This window comes from Solea solea, chromosome 15 (genome assembly GCF_958295425.1).
Source record: "Solea solea chromosome 15, fSolSol10.1, whole genome shotgun sequence".
NCBI classification, from domain to species: domain Eukaryota; kingdom Metazoa; phylum Chordata; class Actinopteri; order Pleuronectiformes; family Soleidae; genus Solea; species Solea solea.
This window is the reverse complement of record NC_081148.1, coordinates 2,447,000-2,471,658: the sequence shown is the minus strand read 5'-3', so window position 1 is coordinate 2,471,658 and position 24,659 is coordinate 2,447,000. Positions and strand designations below refer to the sequence as shown.

Below are 24,659 nucleotides of genomic sequence, written 5' to 3'. Positions count from 1 at the left end.
CGGTTTATCAGTAAGTTGTTTTGGAGGCGGATCCTCTGATCTGCTCTTAATTGGATCATCAGCTTTAGTTTGACGTGTGGCCGCGTACTCACAGTCCACCGCTGAATCTCTATGTGTGAGTTCTGTTGAGGTTTGATGGCCGACCCCTCTGACCCTCCCACGGTACGGACTGACCTGCAGCTCGGCATTATGGGTCTGAAAGCAGGCGTTGTTCTGTGGAGCGAGAACCTGTGAGACTGTGACGGACTCTTCGCCTCAATTGTTCCTCTGCTCCTCTGTGACCTGTAACGATCGACTGATCTCAGCCGTGTTGTGTTAGCGTGACCCGGACGCCGCGATGCCGTTCATGCCAGTGAAGTTCACCCTGCAGAAGCGGGTGAAGCTGGCTCAGGGACTCTGGATGCTCTACTGGCTCTCGGTCATCGCCGGGATCCTCATCTTCAGCCTCGGCATCTTCTTCAAGGTGGAGCTGAGGAAGAGGAGCGAGCTGATGAACAACAACGAGAGTCACGCAGTTCCCAACCTGCTCATCCTGGCGGGCGCGTTGGCGTGCGGCCTTAACGCCTTTGGCGGGAAGGTTTGCCACGACTCCCTGGACCCCATGAAGTTCTCCAGGTGGAAGCCGATGCTGCGGCCGTACCTTCTGACGTGCTGTGGCTTCAACGTCCTGCTGCTGCTCACGGCGCTGCTCTGCTTCCTCATGCAGGTCGCCCTCTACCTGACGCTCGCCGAGGGCCTCAGGTTTGGCATCAAGTTCTACAAAGACACGGACACGCCGGGACGCTGCTTCATGAAGAGGACGCTGGACATGACGCAGATCGAGTTCCGCTGCTGTGGCAACAACAACTACAGGGACTGGTTCGAGGTCCAGTGGATCAGCAACCGCTACCTGGACATGAGCAACGATGAGGTCAAAGAGTGAGTACCTGACCTTCACTGACCTGAACGTTACTGTGACTTCTGATCACGTATCAATAATTAAAACAATCGATTCAGTGGCAGTGACCTCATTTTGTCTCTGGGGGGCAGGTGTTGGGGGATAAGGACTAATCCTAACATCAGGTCATGTGATCGCTCAGGTGTGTTTCCTACGTGAGCTCTGTTAAACGAGGTCACCAGAGGATGAACCGGGCGTTTAAGAGGAAAAGTTTTTTTCTGCGTTAAGTCTTTAATCTGTCAGATTACACGCCAGGGGGGGCGGGTCCATAAACAAACAATCAGCTGACGTCACAGGATGTGTGTGTTCGTGATTCGTGTCTTGTTCTTGTGTTAATTCGTTTAAGAGATTTTTCACTCACTCTCTCTCTCTGAGATGATTATTCCTCATCCAATTATCAGCTGGTATCACGCCCCACCCCCCAGGAAGAGTGACCAGTGACATCACAGAATGATCTAAAAAAAAAAAACACTTTACATTAAAATCAACTATATATTCTATATTTAATGTTAAAATGTCCTCAGAATGTCTCTCAGCCCTTTGTCTCCGTCTCTGTCCCACAGTCGCGTCCTCAGTAACGTGGAGGGGAAGTTCCTGATGGACAGCGTTCCGTTTAGCTGCTGTAACCCCGGGTCACCTCGACCCTGCATCCAGCATCACCTGACCAATAACTCCGCCCACTATGACTACGACCACCGCACGGAGGAGCTGAACACGTGGACGCGCGGCTGCCAGGAGGCGCTGTTCTCCTACTACAGCAGCATCATGAACAGTGTGGGCGCATTTGTTATCATCACCATCATCCTGGAGGTTAGACACCGCCTCTACACACCAGCTTCAGCTAATCACCATTCAGCCTGGGCCACCTGTAAACAGGAGTTAACACCTAGCTTAGCATAGCATAAAGACAAGACGGGGTAAACACCTAGCTTAAACAGGCAGCTAAGTGTCTGTAATGACAATAAATAAGGGTTAACAGCTAATTTAGCATAGCATAAAAACTGTAGATGGGGTACACTGGTAGCTTAGCATATCATAAAAATGTAGATGAGTAAATTGCTAACTTAGCATAGCATAAAGACTGTAGACAGGGGTAAAGTAGTATCTTAGCACAGCATAAAGACTGAAGATAGGGAAAACTGCTCACTTATCATAAAAATGTAGATGAGTAAACTGCTAACTTAGCATAGCATAAAGACTGTAGATGGGGTAAAATGCTAGCTTAGCATAGCATAAAGACTGTAGATGGGGTAAACTGCTAATGTAGCATAGCATAAAGACAGTAGATAGGGTAAACTGCTAACTTAGCATAGCATAAAGACTGTAGATGGGGTAAACTTCTAATGTAGCATAGCATAAAGACTGTAGATAGGGTAAACTGCTTACTTAGCATAGTAGACAGGGGTTTATGCTAAGTTAAAGATAATAGCGTAGCATCACTTTCTTAATTTTCCTGCTAAAGTGAAAACAGAGTGAATCTGTTTCTCCTGAAGATGAATGGATGAATCCAGGATCAGCTGTGATCTTAATCTTCACATTAACCAGACTGACCAGGTTAACAGTTTAATGGATTATCGAGTGATTAGTGACTTTGTAAACGTCTGTGTCACGTGTGAAGAACCTCGAGATGAACAACACAATTTAACAATTAGAAATAAAATAAGGTTGATTAAAATGTTCAGAAGTGGACTCAGGACTGGTTGTGGACTAAGGACTGGTTGTGGACTGAGGACTGTTGTGGACTCAGGACAGGTTGTGTATCAGGTCTGGTTGTGGAGTCAGGACTAGTCGTGGATCAGGACTGGTTGTGGACTCAGGACTGGTTATTGACACAGGACTGGACGTGGACAGGGGACTGGTCGTGGATCAGGACTGGTTGTGGACACAGGGATGGTCGTGGATCAGGACTGGTTGTGGACTCAGGACTGGTTGAGGACTCTGGACTGGTTGTGGATCGGGGGCTGAGTTCATGGCGTGTTAATCTGTAGAGCAGCGGTCAAACTCAACAGGGATCAGGGATTATTCTGGACTTAATCTGTAGCAACAGAAACAGGGTGAATTCTGGGTGAAGGTCATGGTGATGGTCTCAGTTCTTCCTTCAGTATCTGGTCTTGGGTCGTCCTTCAGTATCTGGATCAAAACCACAAGTTTGACCAGATTTATTTAAAAAAACAACATCCATATGATGTGCTCTGCCCCCTGGTGTTCACAGCAAAGAACACAAGCACAACTTTTCTCTTATGGAAGATTATTAGTGCCACATGTAAAAAAATATATATTTGAAAGAAAGTAAAAAGTTAAAAAAATATAATGGGTGGAGTGGCTCAGTGGTTAAGACTGAGTGTGCAAAAGACATCATGGTCGCAAGTTTGACTCCACCACTGGCTGATTGTACTCAATTCCATTGTAAGTCGCTTTGGATAAAAGTATCTGCTAAATGACATGTAATGTAAAACAAATCTTCAGAATATAATCTGAGAATTCAATTTTTTTTTTACTTTCTTTCAAAAAATGTTTTACATGTGGCACTAACACTCTTCATAACAATGTGATCTGAGAATCTGGACAAAAAAACACGTACATATGAACCTGAACCTGCTTAAGACTGGACTTGTTGTTGATGTGAAGATGAGTCTGATAACTGTGTGTGTGTGTGTGTGTGTGTGTGTAGTCCGTGGACATGGCAGGACTGAAGTACCTGATCACCGCTCTGGAGACGATGGCGGAGCCGGAGAACCCGGAGTGTGAAAGTGAGGGTTGGCTGCTGGAGAAGAGTGTGAAGGAGACGCTGGTGGAGCAGCTCGCCAAAGTCAAGTCACTGGTGAAGACCAACCAGGTGCAGGAGGGCGGGGACATGCCGGAGGCCTGAGAACCCCGCCCCCTCACAGGACTCACACACACACACACACACTCGTTCAAAGTGAACAATGATGTAAACCGTGAATGTTGATATTTGTGTAAATATGTTTATTTGTAAACAGGATCTGCTGTAAATAAAACATCTGGTTTTCAAAATATTCAAACGACAACGGACATTTAAATTCAAGCCACGCCTCCTCATGAATACTTCCTGTCGTCACATGGCAGACAGACTTGACCAGAGCATGACCATGAGAGTCCGGGAGATATGTACAGTATGTTCATAGTGAAAACTTCCCATCATGCCATCTGTTTTTCTGTGAAGTTGTTTTTTTACTCTAAAGTTTCAGCCATTCATCACCCACTCTGTGAAGTTTGTCATGTGTTTATGAATCTGCTCTGTGTTCACTTTTAATCCCTGATCAGTTAATAGTTTGTTTGTTGATTGGTTAGAGCTCGTAGTCACTGGATTGTGCCCAAAAAAAAAACTATAAAGACATCGTGACTGAGATCAGAGTTTGACTCGTCTGTTATTCACCTCATCACTTCACCCACACTGGTCCAGGGTCTGGTCCAGGGTCTGGTCCAGGGTTAACTCTGATAATAAATATAAATAAATAAACTCCTGACTGCCTGTTGCCGGGCAGATCTCAGATTAGATCAGATTAAGACCATCACCTCAAACAAGGAAGAAGCAGATTTAAAGTGGGTGGATATATATCTCTCAGTCAGAGTTACATATATATACATATATATGTATATATGTACATATATATATATATATTCTTCTGTTTTTGTTTTCTTTTAAAATAGATCTGAAAAAAAATGACATTAATTTATTTACTTTTATGTAAAAATGTCTCAAATTTTATATTAAAGTGAAATTATGACATTATCAATTCATTCACATTTTCCGTCAAATTGGTTACAAACAAACAGTTCGGCCGAACTGTAAATCAGTTCAAAACACTTAGGGACAGTCACATACAGCGGCAGTGAGTCTGTGCGCCGGTCATGGAGGACGTACTGAACAAATATTCTCAATTAGCACGTGTCAGAATGGTCAGTTATGACCTCTATTTGACCTTTTCTTAACAATGTGTGTGTTTGTACGTCGGTGAAATACGGTCGCTGACTAAATACAGCGACCGCTGGCCGCAGTCTGATGTGAAGTGGTGCGAACACACAAACACACGTTTGCTGACTTTATTCGGCACATTAGCTTCATATATAAAATCCTCTGAGGCTGGAAGTTTGTGTAAAACACTGTGCTCCACTGTGCAGCCACCAACAGCACACTTGTCCCTCCGCGTTGACATAATACCGCTCTTCCTCCCTTGCCTGCACTCTCGCATTTTATAGGGACAAGGTGGAGCTAAGGTGGAGCTAAGGTGGAGCTAAGGTGGAGCTAAGGTGGAGCTAAGGTGGAGCTAAGGTGGAGCCCTCCAAGTAAACTTACTGGAGGGCGGTAACATTCGCGGTGAAATGCGCATGCTGGCGTCATAATTCACAGGGAATTCAACATTGCTTGTTTTATCGCCTATACTAACACTAAGGGGGACCACGAAAACATGACTGAGTATTCTTTATCCACACTTTGGCGACTGGTAGGGCCTCCAGAGTCCCAAATATAAGTATTGAAATGATTAAAAAGTTGATTTTGCATAATATGTCCATTTTAAATTACTTTGAATTGTATGGAGCCCCTGAAGGGACATCGAAAAAAAAATAAAATAAAAAATGTTTCTGGTGAGCACGAGATACTCCTACGCACCAAAAAGTATTGCACGCGCGCGATGTCCACGCGCGCATGCAATACTTTCTGGTGTGCACGAGAAAGTATCTAGTGCGCACGAGAAACGTTTAATTTTTTATTTTTTTTCAATGTCCCTTTAGGGGCTCCGTATGTCCCGGAGGCCCAGTGTAAGTATATATTACATGTCATTTTTACATGTCATTTTTATTTTTGAACGAAGGGGTTTTTTTTACAAAAAAAAAACCTTGTGTATGACGTAATCAAACGTTTAAGTTTGTTAGTTCGTTCTAAACACGTCGTTTATAACCGTTTAGTACAAATATTTAGATAAGTTGAAGTACAAGAAACATAAAAAAAAGTATGAACATGTCGTGTATTTATTTAAAATTTATATGAATATATATATTTTAATTGTGTTGAAAACAATTATTTGCTTTTCACGTTTTATATAAAATAAACGGTTTTAATCTTTTTTTGTATGTTTTAGATTCGTTTTATTTTGGTAGTTTTTTCCCCGTCCAGAACAGGAAGCAACAGGCGCCGCGTTTCCGCTCCTCCTGTCGCAAAGCTGCCGGAAATGAACGGTGTCGTGACAACAACAGAGAGCGCCCTCTCTCTCTCTCTCTCTCTCTCTCTCTCTCTCTCTCCCTCCCTCCCTCTCTTTCTCTGTCTCTCTCTGTAATAGTTTTTTTTCTCCGTTTACGCGTTGTTTGCCGTTATCGTTGATATGACGTCATGTGTGCAGCGGCTCGTGACGTCCGTCCTGGAGGAGTTCGCGGTGAGCGCCAGGACAGAGATCTGCCAGAGACTAGGGACAACGTCACACAGTGAGGTATGACGTAAGAGCTGCAACTATCGATTATTTTCATCATCGATTAATCTGTCTATTATATATATTTTTTTACGATCAATCGTCTTAAAAAGTTCTTAAATGTCTTTGTTTTTGTCCACAAACTAAAACAAATATTCAGTTTCAATGATTCCTTTGAAATATTCACAGCAGAAAAATGACAGAAAGTAGAAAATATTCACATTTAAGAAGCTGAAAAATGACAGAAAGTAGAAAATATTCACATTTAAGAAGCTGAAAAATGACAGAAAGTAGAAAATATTCACATTTAAGAAGCTGAAAAATGACAGTAAGTACAAAATATTCACATTTAAGAAGCTGAAAAATGACAGTAAGTACAAAATATTCACATTTAAGAAGCTGAAAAATTACAGAAAGTAGAAAATATTCACATTTAAGGAGATGAAAAATGACAAAGTAGAAAATATTCACATTTAAGGAGCTGAAAAATGACAGAAAGTAGAACATATTCACATTTAAGAAGCTGAAACATGACAGAAAGTAGAAAGTGAAAAATGACGGAAACTGTTTTTTTTTTTTTTAAATTAACTGTGTTTATTCATTTTACTCATAAACAAACATACAGAAGACAGGACCAAACAAAACAACAACAAGCTGAGTGATCAGTTCCAGGTAGATGTGACAGGTACATTATGCAGTGCAGAATGAAATACAATGGGAGCTGAATATAGAAAGAAAACAGAAATAAATAATACAGTTTTTATACAAATGCTCTTCAATATAGCAGAAATATTTACATCAGTATAGTCATGAAATGGTTTCCAAATTCTGTGAAAGGTATCAGTTTTGGAGTGCAGAAGACAGGTGAGAAAGTCCAGAGGTATGTACTCCATTATTGTCCTATGCCATCCCACCACTGAGGGAGCCTTATCTAAGATCCAGTGCTGAAGAATATTTTTCCGAGCACAAAATGTCATAACATTATACATTTTTTTCATATATCAGTTACACGAATACTGGGAAGACCCAGAAGGAGGGAGACCGGGTTGAGTTCAAGCTCCTTCTTTAGAACCTTTTGTATTTCAAACAAAACATCGCTCCAATATATTTGTATTTTCACACAAGACCAGAAAACGGTGAGTAAGATCACCAATTTCCAATTTTCACCAATCTTCTAATGTTGTTATAGGAATTACGGCCCAGTTTGATCCTCCTTCACTATAATTGGCAAAAGACCTTCTAAACGTCTTGCTAATACCTTGAAAATAATTTTTAAATCCACATTCAACAGCGAGATCGGCCTATACGAGGCACAATCCTCAGGGCATTTCCCCTTTTTCAGAATCAGTGAAATATTGGCTTCCCTTAATGATGGTGGAAGGGTGCCACATTCAAAGGAGTGGTTAAACATTTTCAACATATGCTCTAATAAAAGACCTTATAGAACTCGCTACCGAGACCATCACTGCCTGGAGCTTTGCCTGTTTGAAGGAGTTGAATGGCCTCGTTTGCACACAACCGTGGCGGACAAATCCTGAACAAACATGATGCTGGACTCCTGGTATTTCACAGACCCGCTGCGTCTTGCGGCGTCCAACACCCTCTGTTTGTCAGCAAAGTTGTGAATCCTGATTAGAACGGGTCGTGGTCGCTGATTCGGACCCGGCTTTGGAGCGAGGGTGCGGTGAGCTCTCTCAATCTTGACGCGGCCGGCTTTCGTCTCCAGCCCGAGCAGATCGGGTATCCAGCTCTCACAAATCTTAAACGTAAACCAATGACCCGTACATTCTTTCTCCTGCCTCTGTTCTCGAGATCATCGATATGCTCGGCCATGCTTTGTATTTGGTTTTCAAACACTTGAACCCGCGTCTCCACCGTCTCAGAGGTGTTCAGCCGCAGCTATCCTGTTCTCTGCCTCGGTTGTTCGCTCCTAGATCTTTTTCAGCTGCTGGGCATGAGCCTGTATAGCTTGGGATAGTGGGCCCAGCCTTTCATCAATCACCCTGGTTATGTTTGCCGTTTATTTTTTGAATAGTTTGGCGAAAAGCTGGGTCAAGGGCGGCCGCGGTGTTAGCTAGCAGCGGCTGTAGCTCCTCCACCACTGGGGGAAGGTCAGGCAAGCTACCATAGCTTCTGGTCTGCTCGTTTTGGCCGATTTTCTACTTTTTTTGGTGGCATCTTGTCTTGGCGTCTCAGAAAATACTCATCAATACTCTTATTAAAATACACTACGTGAAAATTGTTGTGAATATCGAATTGGGCGGAGTTATATAGGAAATATCAGTGCTGTGGTGCGGAGCCCAGAAAAAGTCAACTACTCTCTACGCCGCCATCTTGAGTTCCGAAACTGGTTTTTAAGAGTCATGAGCGTGACGTCTCACACAAAAATCCCAGGCAACCATAAAGTATTTTTTACTTTGATCTACAGTTGGTAGATCAAAGTAAAAAATACATAAAATCCTGAAAACACGCGTTCATCTTCAACATTTAGCAAAGCAAATGTGTAACATGTCAATATTGAACAGAGGAGCCTGGTGTATTTAGAGACAGCTCTGCTGGAAGTAGGCGGTCGCGACCATGTTCACTGGTATTTCAGTGGACTGAACCATTCTGTCAACAAATCTGAACAAATGATTCACTTTCACCCAAAACAACTTTTGTTCCCATCACTCTGGTAAACAATGAAAACAAAGAGAGACTTGTGTTTGGAGGATAAACTAAATAACTGTCAGACATGAAACAAAAGACTCACAATTTTAATTTTAAGTCTACAATTTCTACGTCACATGATCACGTCTTTATCTCACTGTTAGACAGACTTATCCAACAGGAAACTGAAGTTTGGAAACCACTCACTCTCCCACACCAAAGTCCATAGAGAAAATCAGTGATTTTAACATCACAGCACACAGCTGCCTCCATCACTTAGTTCAAATATCTTATTATATTTCGTTCGGCCTTTGAAATCCTTCATTCAGATTTATGTCCGTGACACAAAGTGACCACACGAGGCAGCAGTAGACCAGCAACTTTGGTGTTTTTCTCTCCCCTTTCCTTTGACATCATTAGTTCCCAGATCAGAAGCTGTGATGTCATAATGATCAAAGGAAAATGACTAGAGACAGAAGGGGACGAATGTAAGAGACTGTAATGGTCAACACAATCCAGATGGAGGCAGTTATCTAAGATTAATAATCCAAATTGCACTTCACAACAAAGTCTGTGTTTGAACCACAGTTTAAAGGGCAAAGTCATGGCCTGCAAGGTCAAGACCGAAGGGTCTACAGACACTGAGGTCGCAACAGACGAGGTCACAGCAGACGAGGTTGCATCAGATGAGGTCACAGCAGACGAGGTCACAACAGACGGGGTCACAAACACAGAGGTCACAACAGGTGGGGTCACAGCAGACGAGGTCACAGCAGACGAGGTCACAGTAGACGAGGTCACAACAGAAGAGGTCACAGCAGACGAGGTCACAGCAGAACAGTTCACAGCAGACGAGGTCACAGCAGACAAGGTCACAGCAGACAAGGTCACAACAGGAGAGGTCACAGCAGATGAGGTCACAGCAGACCGGGTCACAACAGACAAGGTCACAAACACAGAGGTCACAACAGACGGGGTCACAACAGACGAGGTCACAGCAGACGAGGTCACAGCAGAAGAGTTCACAGCAGACAAGGTCACAGCAGACGAGGTCACAGCAGACAAGGTCACAACAGGAGAGGTCACAGCAGACGAGGTCACAGCAGACCAGGTCACAACAGACAAGGTCACAAACACAGAGGTCACAACAGACGGGGTCACAACAGAAGAAGTCACAGCAGAAGAGTTCACAGCAGAAGAAGTCACAGCAGAAGAGTTCACAGCAGACAAGGTCACAGCAGACGAGGTCACAGCAGACAAGGTCACAACAGGAGAGGTCACAGCAGACGAGGTCACAAACACAGAGGTCACAACAGACAGGGTCACAACAGACGAGGTCACAGCAGACGAGGTCACAGCAGAAGAGTTCACAGCAGACAAGGTCACAGCAGACGAGGTCACAGCAGACGAGGTCACAACAGGAGAGGTCATAGCAGACAAGGTCACAGCAGACAGGGTCACAACAGACGAGGTCACAAACACAGAGGTCACAACAGACGAGGTCACAAACACAGAGGTCACAACAGACAAGGTCACAACAGAAGAGGTCACAGCAGAAGAGTTCACAGCAGACGAGGTCACAACAGGAGAGGTCACAGCAGACGAGGTCACAGCAGACGGGGTCACAACAGACAAGGTCACAAACACAGAGGTCACAACAGACGGGGTCACAACAGAAGAGGTCACAGCAGACAAGGTCACAACAGACGAGGTCACAGCAGAAGAGGTCACAAACACAGAGGTCACAACAGACGAGGTCACAAACACAGAGGTCACAACAGATGGGGTCACAACAGAAGAGGTCACAACAGACGAGGTCACAAACACAGAGGTCACAACAGATGGGGTCACAACAGAAGAGGTCACAACAGACGGGGTCACAGCAGAAGAGGTCAAAACAGATAAGGTCACAACAGACTGGGTCACAAACACAGAGGTCACAACAGACGGGGTCACAAACACAGAGGTCACAACAGATAGGGTCACAACAGAAGAGGTCACAACAGACAGGGTAACAAACACAGAGGTCACAACAGATGGGGTCACAACAGAAGGGGTCACAACAGACGGGGTCACAACAGACGGGGTCACAACAGAAGAGGTCACAACAGAAGAGGTCACAACAGACAAGGTCACAACAGACAAGGTCACAACAGACGATGTCACAGCAGAAGAGGTCACAACAGAAGAGGTCACAACAGACAAGGTCACAACAGACGAAGTCACAGCAGACAAGGTCACAACAGACAAGGTCACATCAGACGATGTCACAGCAGACGAAGTCACAACAGACAAGGTCACAACAGAAGAGGTCACAAACACAGAGGTCACAACAGACGGGGTCACAGCAGACAAGGTCACAACAGACAAGGTCACATCAGACGATGTAACAGCAGACGAGGTCACAACAGACAAGGTCACAACAGAAGAGGTCACAAACACAGAGGTCACAACAGACGGGGTCACAACAGGCGAGGTCACAAACACAGAGGTCACAACAGACGGGGTCACAACAGAAGAGGTCACAACAGACGGGGTCACAACAGAAGAGGTCACAGCAGACAAGGTCACAACAGACGAGGTCACAGCAGACGAGGTCACAGCAGAAGAGGTCACAACAGACGGGGTCACAACAGAAGAGGTCACAAAAACAGAGGTCACAACAGACGAGGTCACAAACACAGAGGTCACAACAGACGGGGTCACAACAGAAGAGGTCACAACAAACGAGGTCACAGCAGAAGAGGTCAAAACAGATAAGGTCACAAACACAGAGGTCACAACAGACGGGGTCACAACAGAAGAGGTCACACACACAGAGGTCACAACAGACGGGGTCACAACAGAAGAGGTCACAACAGACTGGGTCACAAACACAGAGGTCACAACAGTTGGGGTCACAACAGACGAGGTCACAACAGAAGAGGTCACAACAGACTGGGTCACAAACACAGAGGTCACAACAGACGGGGTCACAAACACAGAGGTCACAACAGAAGAGGTCACAAACACAGAGGTCACAACAGACGGGGTCACAACAGACTGGGTCACAAACACAGAGGTCACAACAGACGGGGTCACAAACACAGAGGTCACAACAGAAGAGGTCACAAACACAGAGGTCACAACAGACGGGGTCACAACAGACGGGGTAACAAACACAGAGGTCACAACAGATGGGGTCACAACAGAAGGGGTCACAACAGACGGGGTCACAACAGACTGGGTCACAACAGACGAGGTCACAGCAGAAGAGGTCACAACAGAAGAGGTCACAACAGACAAGGTCACAACAGAAGAGGTCACAAACACAGAGGTCACAACAGACGGGGTCACAACAGGCAAGGTCACAAACACAGAGTTCACAACAGAAGAGGTCACAACAGACGGGGTCACAACAGAAGAGGTCAAAACAGACAAGGTCACAACAGACAAGGTCACAAACACAGAGGTCACAACAGACAGGGTCAGAACAGAAGAGGTCACAACAGAAGAGATCACAACAGACAGGGTCACAACAGAAGAGGTCACAACAGACGAGGTTGCAACAGACGGGGTCACAAACACAGAGGTCACAACAGACAAGGTCACAACAGACAAGGTCGCAACAGACGAGGTCGCAACAGACGGGGTCACAACAGACAAGGTCACAACAGATGATGTCACAGCAGACGAGGTCACAACAGAAGAGGTCACAAACACAGAGGTCACAACAGACGGGGTCACAACAGACGAGGTCACAAACACAGAGGTCACAACAGAAGAGGTCACAACAGACGGGGTCACAACAGACGGGGTCACAACAGAAGAGGTCACAACAGACGAGGTCACAGCAGACGAGGTTGCAACAGAAGATGTCACAGCAGAAGAGGTCAAAACAGACAAGGTCACAACAAACGAAGTCACAGCAGATGAGGTCACAAACACAGAGGTCACAACAGACGGGGTCACAACAGAAGAGGTCACAACAGAAGAGGTCACAACAGACGGGGTCACAAACACAGAGGTCACAAACACAGAGGTCACAACAGACAGAGTCACAACAGATGGGGTCACAATAGAAGAGGTCAGAACAGACGAGGTCACAGCAAACAAGGTCGCAACAGACAAGGTCAGAACAGACGAGGTCACAACAGACAAGGTCACAACAGACGGGGTCACAACAGAAGAGGTCACAACAGAAGAGGTCACAACAGACGGGGTCACAACAGAAGAGGTCAAAACAGACAAGGTCACAACAGATAAAGTCACAGCAGATGAGGTCACAACAGACGAGGTCACAACAGACGGGGTCACAACAGAAGAGGTCACAACAGAAGAGGTCACAGCAGAAGAGGTCAAAACAGATAAGGTCACAAACACAGAGGTCACAACAGATGGGGTCACAATAGAAGAGGTCAGAACAGACGAGGTCACAGCAAACAAGGTCGCAACAGACAAGGTCAGAACAGACGAGGTCACAACAGACGGGGTCACAACAGAAGAGGTCACAACAGAAGAGGTCACAGCAGAAGAGGTCACAACAGACGGGGTCACAACAGAAGAGGTCACAACAGACGGGGTCACAACAGACGAGGTCACAACAGACGGGGTCACAACAGAAGAGGTCACAACAGACGGGGTCACAACAGAAGAGGTCACAACAGACGAGGTCACAACAGACGAGGTCACAACAGATGATGTCACAACAGACAAGGTCACAGCAGACGATGTCACAACAGAAGAGGTCACAACAGACGGGGTCACAAACACAGAGGTCACAAACACAGAGGTCACAACAGACAGAGTCACAACAGATGGGGTCACAATAGAAGAGGTCAGAACAGACGAGGTCACAGCAAACAAGGTCGCAACAGACAAGGTCAGAACAGACGAGGTCACAACAGACAAGGTCACAACAGACGGGGTCACAACAGAAGAGGTCACAACCGAAGAGGTCACAGCAGAAGAGGTCACAACAGACGGGGTCACAACAGAAGAGGTCACAACAGACGGGGTCACAACAGACGGGGTCACAACAGACGAGGTCACAACAGACGGGGTCTCAACAGAAGAGGTCACAACAGACGGGGTCACAACAGAAGAGGTCACAACAGACGAGGTCAGAACAGATGATGTCACAACAGACAAGGTCACAGCAGACGATGTCACAGCAGACGAGGTCACAACAGACGGGGTCACAAACACAGAGGTCACAACAGACGGGGTAACAACAGACAAGGTCACAGCAGACGAGGTCACAGCAGAAGAGGTCAGAAACACACAGGTCACAACAGAAGAGGTCACAAACACAGAGGTCACAACAGACGAGGTCACAACAGATGGGGTCACAACAGAAGAGGTCACAACAGACAGGGTCACAACAGACGGGGTCACAACAGAAGAGGTCACAACAGACGAGGTCACAACAGACAAGGTCACAACAGAAGAGGTCACAACAGACGGGGTCACATCAGACGATGTCACAGCAGACGAGGTCACAAACACAGAGGTCACAACAGACGAGGTCGCAAACACAGAGGTCACAACAAACGAGGTCACAAACACAGAGGTCACAACAGACGGGGTCACAACAGAAGAGGTCACAACAGACGGGGTCACAACAGAAGAGGTCAAAACAGACAAGGTCACAACAGATAAAGTCACAGCAGATGAGGTCACAACAGACGAGGTCACAACAGACGGGGTCACAACAGAAGAGGTCACAACAGAAGAGGTCAAAACAGATAAGGTCACAAACACAGAGGTCACAACAGATGGGGTCACAATAGAAGAGGTCAGAACAGACGAGGTCACAGCAAACAAGGTCGCAACAGACAAGGTCAGAACAGACGAGGTCACAACAGACGGGGTCACAACAGAAGAGGTCACAACAGAAGAGGTCACAGCAGAAGAGGTCACAACAGACGGGGTCACAACAGAAGAGGTCACAACAGACGGGGTCACAACAGACGAGGTCACAACAGACGGGGTCACAACAGAAGAGGTCACAACAGACGGGGTCACAACAGAAGAGGTCACAACAGACGAGGTCACAACAGACGAGGTCACAACAGATGATGTCACAACAGACAAGGTCACAGCAGACGATGTCACAGCAGACGAGGTCACAACAGACGGGGTCACAAACACAGAGGTCACAACAGACGGGGTCACAACAGACGAGGTCACAACAGATGATGTCACAACAGACAAGGTCACAGCAGACGATGTCACAGCAGACGAGGTCACAACAGACGGGGTCACAAACACAGAGGTCACAACAGACGGGGTAACAACAGACAAGGTCACAGCAGAAGAGGTCACAAACACACAGGTCACAACAGAAGAGGTCACAAACACAGAGGTCACAACAGACGAGGTCACAACAGAAGAGGTCACAACAGATGGGGTCACAAAAGACAGGGTCACAACAGACGGGGTCACAACAGAAGAGGTCACAACAGACGGGGTCACAACAGAAGAGGTCACAACAGAAGGGGTCACAAACACAGAGGTCACAACAGATGGGGTCACAAACACAGAGGTCACAACAGAAGAGGTCACAACAGACGAAGTCACAGCAGATGAGGTCACAACAGACAAGGTCACAACAGACGAAGTCACAGCAGATGAGGTCACAACAGACAAGGTCACAACAGACAAGGTCGCAACAGACGAGGTCACAACAGACGGGGTCACAACAGACGAGGTCACAACAGAAGAGGTCACAATCACAGAGGTCACAACAGACGGGGTCACAAACACAGAGGTCACAACAGAAGAGGTCACAACAGACGGGGTCACAACAGACAAGGTCACAGCAGACGAGGTCACAACAGACGAGGTCACAACAGAAGAGGTCACAATCACAGAGGTCACAACAGACGGGGTCACAACAGACGAGGTCACAAACACAGAGGTCACAACAGAAGAGGTCACAACAGACGAGGTTGCAACAGAAGATGTCACAGCAGAAAAGGTCAAAACAGACAAGGTCACAACAAACGAAGTCACAGCAGACGAGGTCGCAACAGACGAGGTCACAACAGAGGGGGTCACAACAGACAAGGTCACAAAGACAGAGGTCACAACAGACAGGGTCACAACAGACGAGGTCGCAACAGACGAGGTCAGAACAGACGAGGTCACAACAGACAAGGTCACAACAGACGGGGTCACAACAGAAGAGGTCACAACAGAAGAGGTCACAAACACAGAGGTCACAACAGACGGGGTCACAACAGACGAGGTCACAAACACAGAGGTCACAACAGAAAAGGTCACAACAGACGGGGTCACAACAGACGAGGTCACAACAGACAAGGTCAGAACAGACGATGTCACAACAGACAAGGTCACAACAGACGATGTCACAGCAGACGAGGTCACAACAGACGGGGTCACAACAGACGAGGTCACAAACACAGAGGTCACAACAGACGAGGTCACAACAGACGGGGTAACAACAGACAAGGTCTCAAACACAGAGGTCACAGCAGACGAGGTCACAACAGAAGAGGTCACAACAGACGGGGTCACAACAGACGAGGCCGCAACAGAAGAGATCACAACAGACAAGGTCACAAACACAGAGGTCACAAACACAGAGTTCACAGCAGACGAGGACACAGAAGAGGTCACAAACATAGAGGTCACAAACGCAGAGGTCACAGCAGAAGAGATCACAAACACAGAGGTCACAGCAGACGATGTCACAACAGATGATGTCTCAGCAGACGGGGTCACAACAGACGAGGTCACAACAGACAAGGTCACAAAGACAGAGGTCACAGCAGATGAGGTCACAAACACAGAGGTCACAGCAGATGAGGTCGCAACAGACAAGGTCCCAAACGCAGAGGTCATAGCAAACAAGGTCACAACAGAAGATGTCGCAACAGATGAGGTCACAGCAGACAAGGTCGCAACAGAAGAGGTCACAAACACAGAGGTCACAGCAGACAAGGTCAAAAACACAGAGGTCACAGCAGACGAGGCCGCAACAGACCAGGTCACAAACACAGAGGTCACAGCAGACGAGGCCACAAGAGACAAGGTAACAACAGAAGAGGTCGCAACAGATAAGGCCACAACAGAAGAGGTTGCAACAGACAAGGTCAGATCAGACGAGGTCGCAACAGACGAGGTCACAACAGAAGAGGTCACAACAGACAAGGTCACAAACACAGAGGTCACAACAGACGAGGTCGTAGCAGACGGGGTTTCACCAGAAGAAGTCACAGCCGACGGGGTTTTACCAGAAGAGGTCACAACAGACAAGGTCACAGCAGACCGGGTTTTACCAGAAGAGGTCACAACAGAACAGGTCACAGCAGACAAGGTCACAATAGAAGAGGTAATAACAGATGGGGTCACAGCAGATGAGGTCGCAACAGACGAGGCCACAACAGAAGAGGTTGCAACAGAAGATTTCACAAACACAGAGGTCACAGCAGACGAGGTTACAAAAACAGAGGTCACAGCAGACCAGGTCACAAACACAGAGGTCACAGCAGACAAGGTCACAAGAGACAAGGTCACAGCAGATGAGGTCGCAACAGACCAGGCCACAACAGAAGAGGTTGCAACAGACATGGTCAAATCAGACGAGGTCGCAACAGAAGAGGTTGCAACAGACAAGGTCAAATCAGACGAGGTCGCAACAGAAGAGGTGACAACAGACAAGATCACAACTGAAGAGGTTAGAACAGACAAGGTCATAAACACAGAGGTCGCAACAGACGAGGTCACAAACACAGAGATCGCAGCAGACGGGGTTTCACCAGAAGAGGTCACAACAGACAAGACCACAGCAGACAGGGTTTTACCAGAAGAGGTCACAACAGATGAGGTCACAACAGAAGGGGTCACAACAGAAGGGGTCATAACAGACGGAGTCACAACAGATGAGGTCACAACAGACAAGGTCGCAACAGACAACGTCGCAGCAGGCAAGGTGGCAACAGATGAGGCCGCAACAGAAGAGGTTGCAACAGACAAGGTCAAATCAGACGAGGTCGCAACCGAAGAGGTGAGAACAGACAAGGTCACAACAGAAGAGGTCAGAACAGACAAGGTCACAAACACAGAGGTTGCAACAGACGAGGCCACAAACACAGGGGTCGCAAACACTGAGATCACAACAGCTGATTCCTCAACAAGCAAGCTCACGTTCTCTGAGTCCACAACTGAGTACATGTCTACTGAGGCCCTGGCCAGTGAGGCCACATCTGGCAAGGCCACAAACACTGAAGTTGTGAACAGCAAGGCTGTGGTTAGTAGCCATGGCGATTTACCACAAGCCCATGACAGGCATGGCTACAAACCACAAGGCCAATTCTCACATGGCTATGAATCACATGCCTTGGCTGGAAATGTCATAACTGCCAAGGCCACAACCAGCCCAACTGGCAAGTATTTGACCACCAAGGCCACAAGTGGAAAGTTCATGAATGGCACTACCTCGATTGGAAGGGCCACGACCGCCAGGTTCATGACTGACAAGGCCCTAAGCAACAAGGCCACAACCAACATGGCCACAACTGGCAAGGTCACAAACAAGGCCACAAGCAACATGGCCTCAACTGGCAAGGCTACAAGCAACATGGTCTCAACTGGCAAGGCCACAAGCAACATGGCCTCGACTGGCAGAGCCACAAGCAACATGGCCTCAACTGGCAAGGCCACAAATAAGGCCATGTCCAGCATGGCCACAAACAACAAGGCAATGACCAACATGGCCACAACCAGTAATAAGCCCTTGACTAACAAGGCCACAATAGGTAAGACCATGATTGGCAAGGCCTCAACAAGCATGGCCATGACCAGCACAGGCTCAATAGGTAAGGCCATCTCTAAGACTGTGACTCGTATGGCCACAAACAACAAGGCCACAAGCAACATAGCCTCAACTGGCAAGGCCACAAACAACAAGGCCACAAGCAACATGGCCCCAACTGGCAAGACCACGTCCAGCATGGCCACAACCAGCTTGTCTAGCATTGCTGCAATATACAAGGCCACATCTAATAAGGCCTTGATCAGCAAGGCCACAGCTGGCAAGTCTGTGGTCTTGAATGAGGCCTCAACTAGCAGGCCCATGAACAGCATGGCCATGAATGGTAAGGCCACAGCTGGCAAGGGTAGTCGGAAGGCCACAGCTTGTAAGCCCATGACCAGCATGGCTATGATTGGTATGTCCACAGCCAATGAGGCCGCAACTTGCAAGCCAACAAACAGTGAGGCCATGAATGGCAAACCCACAACTGATGAGATAACGACTGCTGAGACTGCGACCAGTTGGGCCATGACCGATATAGACACGACCAACAAGGCCACAGCTGATGAGACCATGTCCACTGAGGCCATGACTAGAATGGCAACAACCAGTGTGGCTACAGCTGATGAGACCACAGTGGGTGATGACATGACCAGCATGGCCACAAACAGAAAGGACACAGATGGCAAGTCAATGACTGCCATGGTCATGCAGTCATTGCAGGCCTCAACCTGCAAGACTGAGATTGACAAGACCAATGTGTCCATGATCACTGAGGCCACAGCCAACCGGACTATGATTGATGCAGCCACGAACACTGAGACATCAATGGTTGTGGCCTTGCCAATTGTGGCCTTGCCAGTTGAGGCATTGCCAGTTGTGGCCTTTCCAACAATGACCATGCCAGTCATGGCTTCGCCAATTTGGACTTGCCAGGCATGGCCTCAGTGGGTATGGCCACTGGCGTTTCCTCAGAGTGCATGGCCTCAACAACCATGGACGCGGCAACATGGCCAAGATCATGGTCATGACCAGCAGGAATGTGAACAGCATGACCATGACCGAGAAGGGCACAGTCAGCAAGGACACAACCAACAAGCCCATGACAGCCGTGGCCATGAACCACAAGGCCATTTCTCACATGGCTACGAACCACAAGTCCATGACAGGCAAGGCTGTGAACCACAAGGCCATTTCTCACTTGGCTATGAACCACAAGTCCATGACAGGCAAGGCTGTGAACGACAAGGCCATTTCTCACATGGCCACGAACCACAAGCCCATAATAGGCATGGTTGTGAACCACAAGGCCATGACTCACATGGTGATGAACCACAAACAAATAACAGGCACGGCTGTGAACCACAAGACCATGATAGGCATGATATGCATGGTTGTGAACCACAAGGCCATGACTCACATGGTGACGAACCACAATTACATAACAGGCGTGGCTGTGAACCACAAGACCATGACTCGCATGGTGATACACATGACTGACATGTCAAAGTCCATGATCAAAAAGGCTATGACCGACATGACCAGTTTAAACACCAAGCATTGGCAATGGTGAGCATTCACAACAAAACCTGATTGATTCAGTTTTAGTTTTGTGTTTTGACATCAAATTGGTCACCTCTAATCATTCACTGGACTCTTTTATTCTTTATTCTTCTATGCATAGAGAAGACAGTTTGGGTATTGCTAGTATTGGTTTGATATTGATTGAGCAGTCAACTAACAAACTCATGTCCCAGAATTTAAAACAATACACAAAATGTGTGTATGTTTGTGTGTAGGAGCAGCTGCTGGCTTTGATCAGGAGGTTCTGTGAAGTTCTGCTGATGCAGCTGAGGAAGCTGCTGGACCTGAACCAGGACCTGCAGCAGAATCTGAACCAGGACCTAAACCAGCACCTGAAGGAGGATCTGAACAAGGACCTGCAGCAGGATCTGAACCATTACCTAAACCAGGCTCTGAACCAAGACCTGAAACAGGGTCAGAATACAAGGGAGCTGGATGGTAAGGTCTTGAACCTTTATTTTGAGATTTAATGCAACTGGACTTTACATACTTATCTCTTGTTCTTTCCTGCAGGTGATCCTCAGGTAGCTGTCAGAGGTCAATTAGATGGTACACAAAATGACCCCAGCCAATCAGAACAGACTTGTGTGGCTGACAGGGGGCAAAGCTTCAGTTGTAGCGTCTGCTTTCGCAGCTTCTCCAGACGTACCAACCTTGTCACTCACCTCAGGGTCCATAGCCGAGAGCAGCCCTTTACCTGTTCCGAATGCGGGCGGGGCTTTTCTGCAAGCAGCAGCGTCCGGGTCCATCAGCTTATTGTCCATGGCTGCCAGCGTCCATTCCGATGCACTCATTGTGGGAAACTGTTCGGTACTCGCAGCCACCTACAGACACACCAGTCGTCCAGCGGCTCGCTGGCATGTTCGTCATGTGGGGAGATGCTTCTATCAAGATGTTGCCTCAGACAGCACCAGCTGACTTGTCAGAGTACAGACAGGAAGTTCAGGTGCCGAGAATGCGGGAAAGAGTTTTCCAAACGCAGTTACCTGTCTGCTCACCGGAGGGTGCATCTGAAGAAAAAAACGTTTAAATGTACCACTTGCAATAAGGGGTTCACCACACATCGCAGTGTCCATGTGCACCAGCTGAGTGTGCATCGAAGATTGAAGCCTTTCGCCTGTGGCGTCTGCAGGAAGGCATTCAGCCAGCAGGGTGGCCTCAGAGCGCACATGAGGACACACTCAGGTGAGCGACCATATGTCTGTGAGCAGTGTGGTAACAGATTCTCCAGTCGCAGCAGTCTGACAATTCACCGCCGTGTCCACACTGGAGAAAAGGCCTTTGCTTGTGACACCTGTGGGAAGAGCTTTAGCCTCTCTGCCAACCTGCGCCGCCACCGCCTCATTCATTCAGGGCACCGCCCCTTCACCTGTGACATTTGCGGCCGAAGCTTCACGCAGGCAGGGCACCTGAAGGTACATCGTGCTATTCACAGCTCACAGTGGGCGTTCATCTGCAACGCCTGTGGAAAGGGCTTTAGACAGCGCAGTGCACTGTTGCTGCATGAGAGGCGGCACACTGGCATCAAACCACACAACTGCATTGAGTGTGGAAAAAACTTCACTTCATCCGTGTCACTCAAACGCCACCTGCTGGTTCACAACGGGCAGAAAACGCACACCTGCAGTGAGTGCGGAAAGAACTTTACCACTGCCCATGTCCTGAAAACGCATCTGCGGCTGCACGGCACCCACAAACTCTTCTCCTGCGATGTTTGCAGTCGTAGCTACAGCTCACTCAACTACCTGAAGACACACCGGCGCAGTCACTCGGAAGGGAACCCATTTAGCTGCTCTCAGTGCGACAAAACCTTCTCCACACAGGCAAGCGCCAACCTGCACCAGCGCACGCACACTGGCGAGAAACCTTTCATCTGTGAGGTCTGTGGGAAGAACTTCAGCGTGTCGCAGAACCTCATCCGACACAAACGCATCCACAGTGGGGAGAAGCCATTTGAGTGCAGCGTTTGCAGGAAGACATTCAGTCAAAACAACAATCTGAAGACACACCTGCGTGTCCACACGGGACAGAAACCATTCAGCTGCACTTCTTGCTGCCGCAGCTTCGCCGCCATGAGGAGCCTCCGTGAGCACAAGTGTGTCCCTGCTAACTAGGACCTGGTGTCGAACTTTGTGGTGTTGACTGAACACCCTCTGTTTTTCTAAAAAGAAAAAGTGTTAAAAGTTATCATACTATTTCAAAGTTCAACAGTTTAGTTTAATCAGTGAGCCAATAAGAATGCAGCTTGCTGTTTGAACCAGGACTTAACAGTGCTGATGAATAGCTGTCTTGAAGCTGGCAAGATGTTATAGTGAGTATGTTTAGGGAATTAATCTGTCGAGATTAAGTCGACGCAATAAATAAGTCAGTCAGTCAGTCATCATCTACCGCTTTATCCTCCACCAGAGGGTCGCGGGGGGTTCTGTGCCAATCTCAGCTACATCGGGCGATAGGCGGGGTACACCCTGGACAGTTGCAATAAATAAGTAATAGAATAAAAAAGTTGCTCCATGTTTGACTTTGTTGACAACCTGTTGAAGTCACAGCAGTGCTAAGATGTTAGCAGTTAATATTAAAGAAGCCATAGCATGGTCCTATCTCACTTATATGTGAGATATGGAGGTGTAAATGTCTCATCACTGACACTCTTGTCAGCCGCACTGTTTCAGACCAAAACCACACCCACAGAACATGGACTGTCTTGTGATTGGCCAGCCAACGAGAGCTTTCCCACTGCCAGTTGCCTGGAAGTGATGTAATTGGCACATCAGCTCTCAGACCCACAGCTCCCCCTCTGAGAAGGCGGATGCACCACTAGCAATTATCAAAACATTGAGTAATGCTGTCATCACGACCCCTCGCCGTAATCCCTTACACATTTGATCCGGAGTCTGACCCAGAGTCAGAAGACACTGTGTCAAGTGAACCACCTCCATCGCAAAGACTGCTGCAGGACGCCTGTAGCTTGGATAACGTTGTGGTTACCGAGATGATAAACACACATACATGCAAATGAAACACGAGCAAATGCGTGTAGCTAATGCTAAACGACAGAACAAGCACACAAAGTTTTAAGGTTTGTAAATATTGTAATACACGTTATTATAGCAGCTCAGCCTAAAACTTCCGCTACTGAGGTTTCTAACTCCGGATAACCTGGTTGACGCGCTTTGCCTTGGCGATCACTCTTTTGAACTCTCTGACTGAATGTCCACGCTGTTCGTTTAGTTGCAATATATTGGCTTTATTGCTGTGCGTTTTCTTTGCATAAGGAAATTCCATCAAACAATCCAAAACAGTCATGAGAAGCGCCTCCGCGGTACAGCGGTCGAAAACCGTTTGCCCTTCCGGTTCAAAAACCTGACAATGACAGTGATAATGCCACCTATATACACCTGAGCTCCCCCCTCTGGGGGCACAGCGACCCCACACACACATTGAGTGAATTACACCAAACCTCAGAACACAATTAAAACACATTCGGCTCCTATACACGTATTGTTGACACTGCTCCTTCCTTAAGGTGAAGTTTGGTGCTGTGTCCTGCTTTATATTGCAGAAGTTTGTGTAACAATCCTCTGTGAAGTGGTTGCCGCATACATGGAGGTATTTGGGAAATGTAGCATGGATATTCCCATCAAATATGAAAGATATCCAAAGATATCCTTTTCTTTGCTCATTGGTGGGAAATGGAGCGTCTGGTATTGTTTATCACAAACACTCGCTGAACCTTTTTTCGACATGTTCTCAACCGATACGCTCAGCAGCTACAGCGAGAGTAGTTCTTCTACGGTTGAAAGTACGTCACCGGATGTGCCCGGACTCTCGTGCCCAGACTAGGAGGCGCCGCTGTTTACAGGAGTGGTGAGATTCGCCAGTGACGTAATTAGTCAACGGAAGTGCCTTGCCACTTTGTAGAGCTCAGGAAATCAATAAAACTCTATGCTCTCAGTAGTGGCTGAAATGATTTTTATGGACTTTTAGGGCTTCATAGACAATGTAATGACGCAGATACACACCCAAACACAACGTTAATTGGCTCTTCCGGGCTATGGCCTCTTTAATACTTGAATCACATGTTAGTACGTTCATTTTTCAGTCATTCCTTACACATAAACAACGCCCTGAACTCAGATTTCCATTTCCAAAACTCACGTACCCCAAGTTAGGATTCTGAGATGAGACTTTGGAAATACATATATTTGTGTATATATATACATATATATATACACATGTATATATATATACATATATATGTATATATATATATATACATATGTATATATATATATATACATATATT

At 47.0% G+C, this 24,659-nt stretch overlaps 3 protein-coding genes across 3 annotated transcripts; all 3 read left to right on the top strand.

Moving 5' to 3' along the window:
- The first annotated feature begins 139 nt into the window (after positions 1-139).
- Positions 140-4,312, top strand: prph2b (peripherin 2b (retinal degeneration, slow)). Its single transcript, XM_058651875.1, has 3 exons — positions 140-918; positions 1,501-1,747; positions 3,609-4,312. Exons 1-3 carry the CDS (start codon positions 338-340, stop codon positions 3,804-3,806), a joined length of 1,026 nt encoding a protein of 341 aa, XP_058507858.1. The 5' UTR covers positions 140-337; the 3' UTR covers positions 3,807-4,312.
- A 1,818-nt stretch (positions 4,313-6,130) lies between these two features.
- Positions 6,131-24,620, top strand: LOC131473870 (oocyte zinc finger protein XlCOF6-like). Its single transcript, XM_058651455.1, has 3 exons — positions 6,131-6,384; positions 20,572-20,794; positions 20,870-24,620. The coding sequence occupies exons 1-3, from the start codon at positions 6,280-6,282 to the stop codon at positions 22,468-22,470; spliced, it is 1,929 nt and encodes a 642-aa protein (XP_058507438.1). The 5' UTR covers positions 6,131-6,279; the 3' UTR covers positions 22,471-24,620.
- LOC131473869 (titin-like) lies at positions 9,281-20,560 on the top strand. The gene has a single exon (XM_058651454.1). It carries the CDS (start codon positions 9,617-9,619, stop codon positions 20,270-20,272), a length of 10,656 nt encoding a protein of 3,551 aa, XP_058507437.1. The 5' UTR covers positions 9,281-9,616; the 3' UTR covers positions 20,273-20,560.
- Positions 24,621-24,659: the final 39 nt, after the last annotated feature.

Coding starts and splice junctions, on each gene's coding strand:
- LOC131473870 (XM_058651455.1), top strand. CDS start 6,280: ATGACGTCATGTGTGCAGCGGCTCGTGACGTCCGTCCTGGAGGAGTTC. Junction 6,385..20,571: donor GGACAACGTCACACAGTGAG/GTATGACGTAAG, acceptor GTTTGTGTGTAG/GAGCAGCTGCTGGCTTTGAT. Junction 20,795..20,869: donor GAATACAAGGGAGCTGGATG/GTAAGGTCTTGA, acceptor TCTTTCCTGCAG/GTGATCCTCAGGTAGCTGTC.
- prph2b (XM_058651875.1), top strand. CDS start 338: ATGCCGTTCATGCCAGTGAAGTTCACCCTGCAGAAGCGGGTGAAGCTG. Junction 919..1,500: donor AGCAACGATGAGGTCAAAGA/GTGAGTACCTGA, acceptor TCTGTCCCACAG/TCGCGTCCTCAGTAACGTGG. Junction 1,748..3,608: donor TCATCACCATCATCCTGGAG/GTTAGACACCGC, acceptor GTGTGTGTGTAG/TCCGTGGACATGGCAGGACT.
- LOC131473869 (XM_058651454.1), top strand. CDS start 9,617: ATGGCCTGCAAGGTCAAGACCGAAGGGTCTACAGACACTGAGGTCGCA.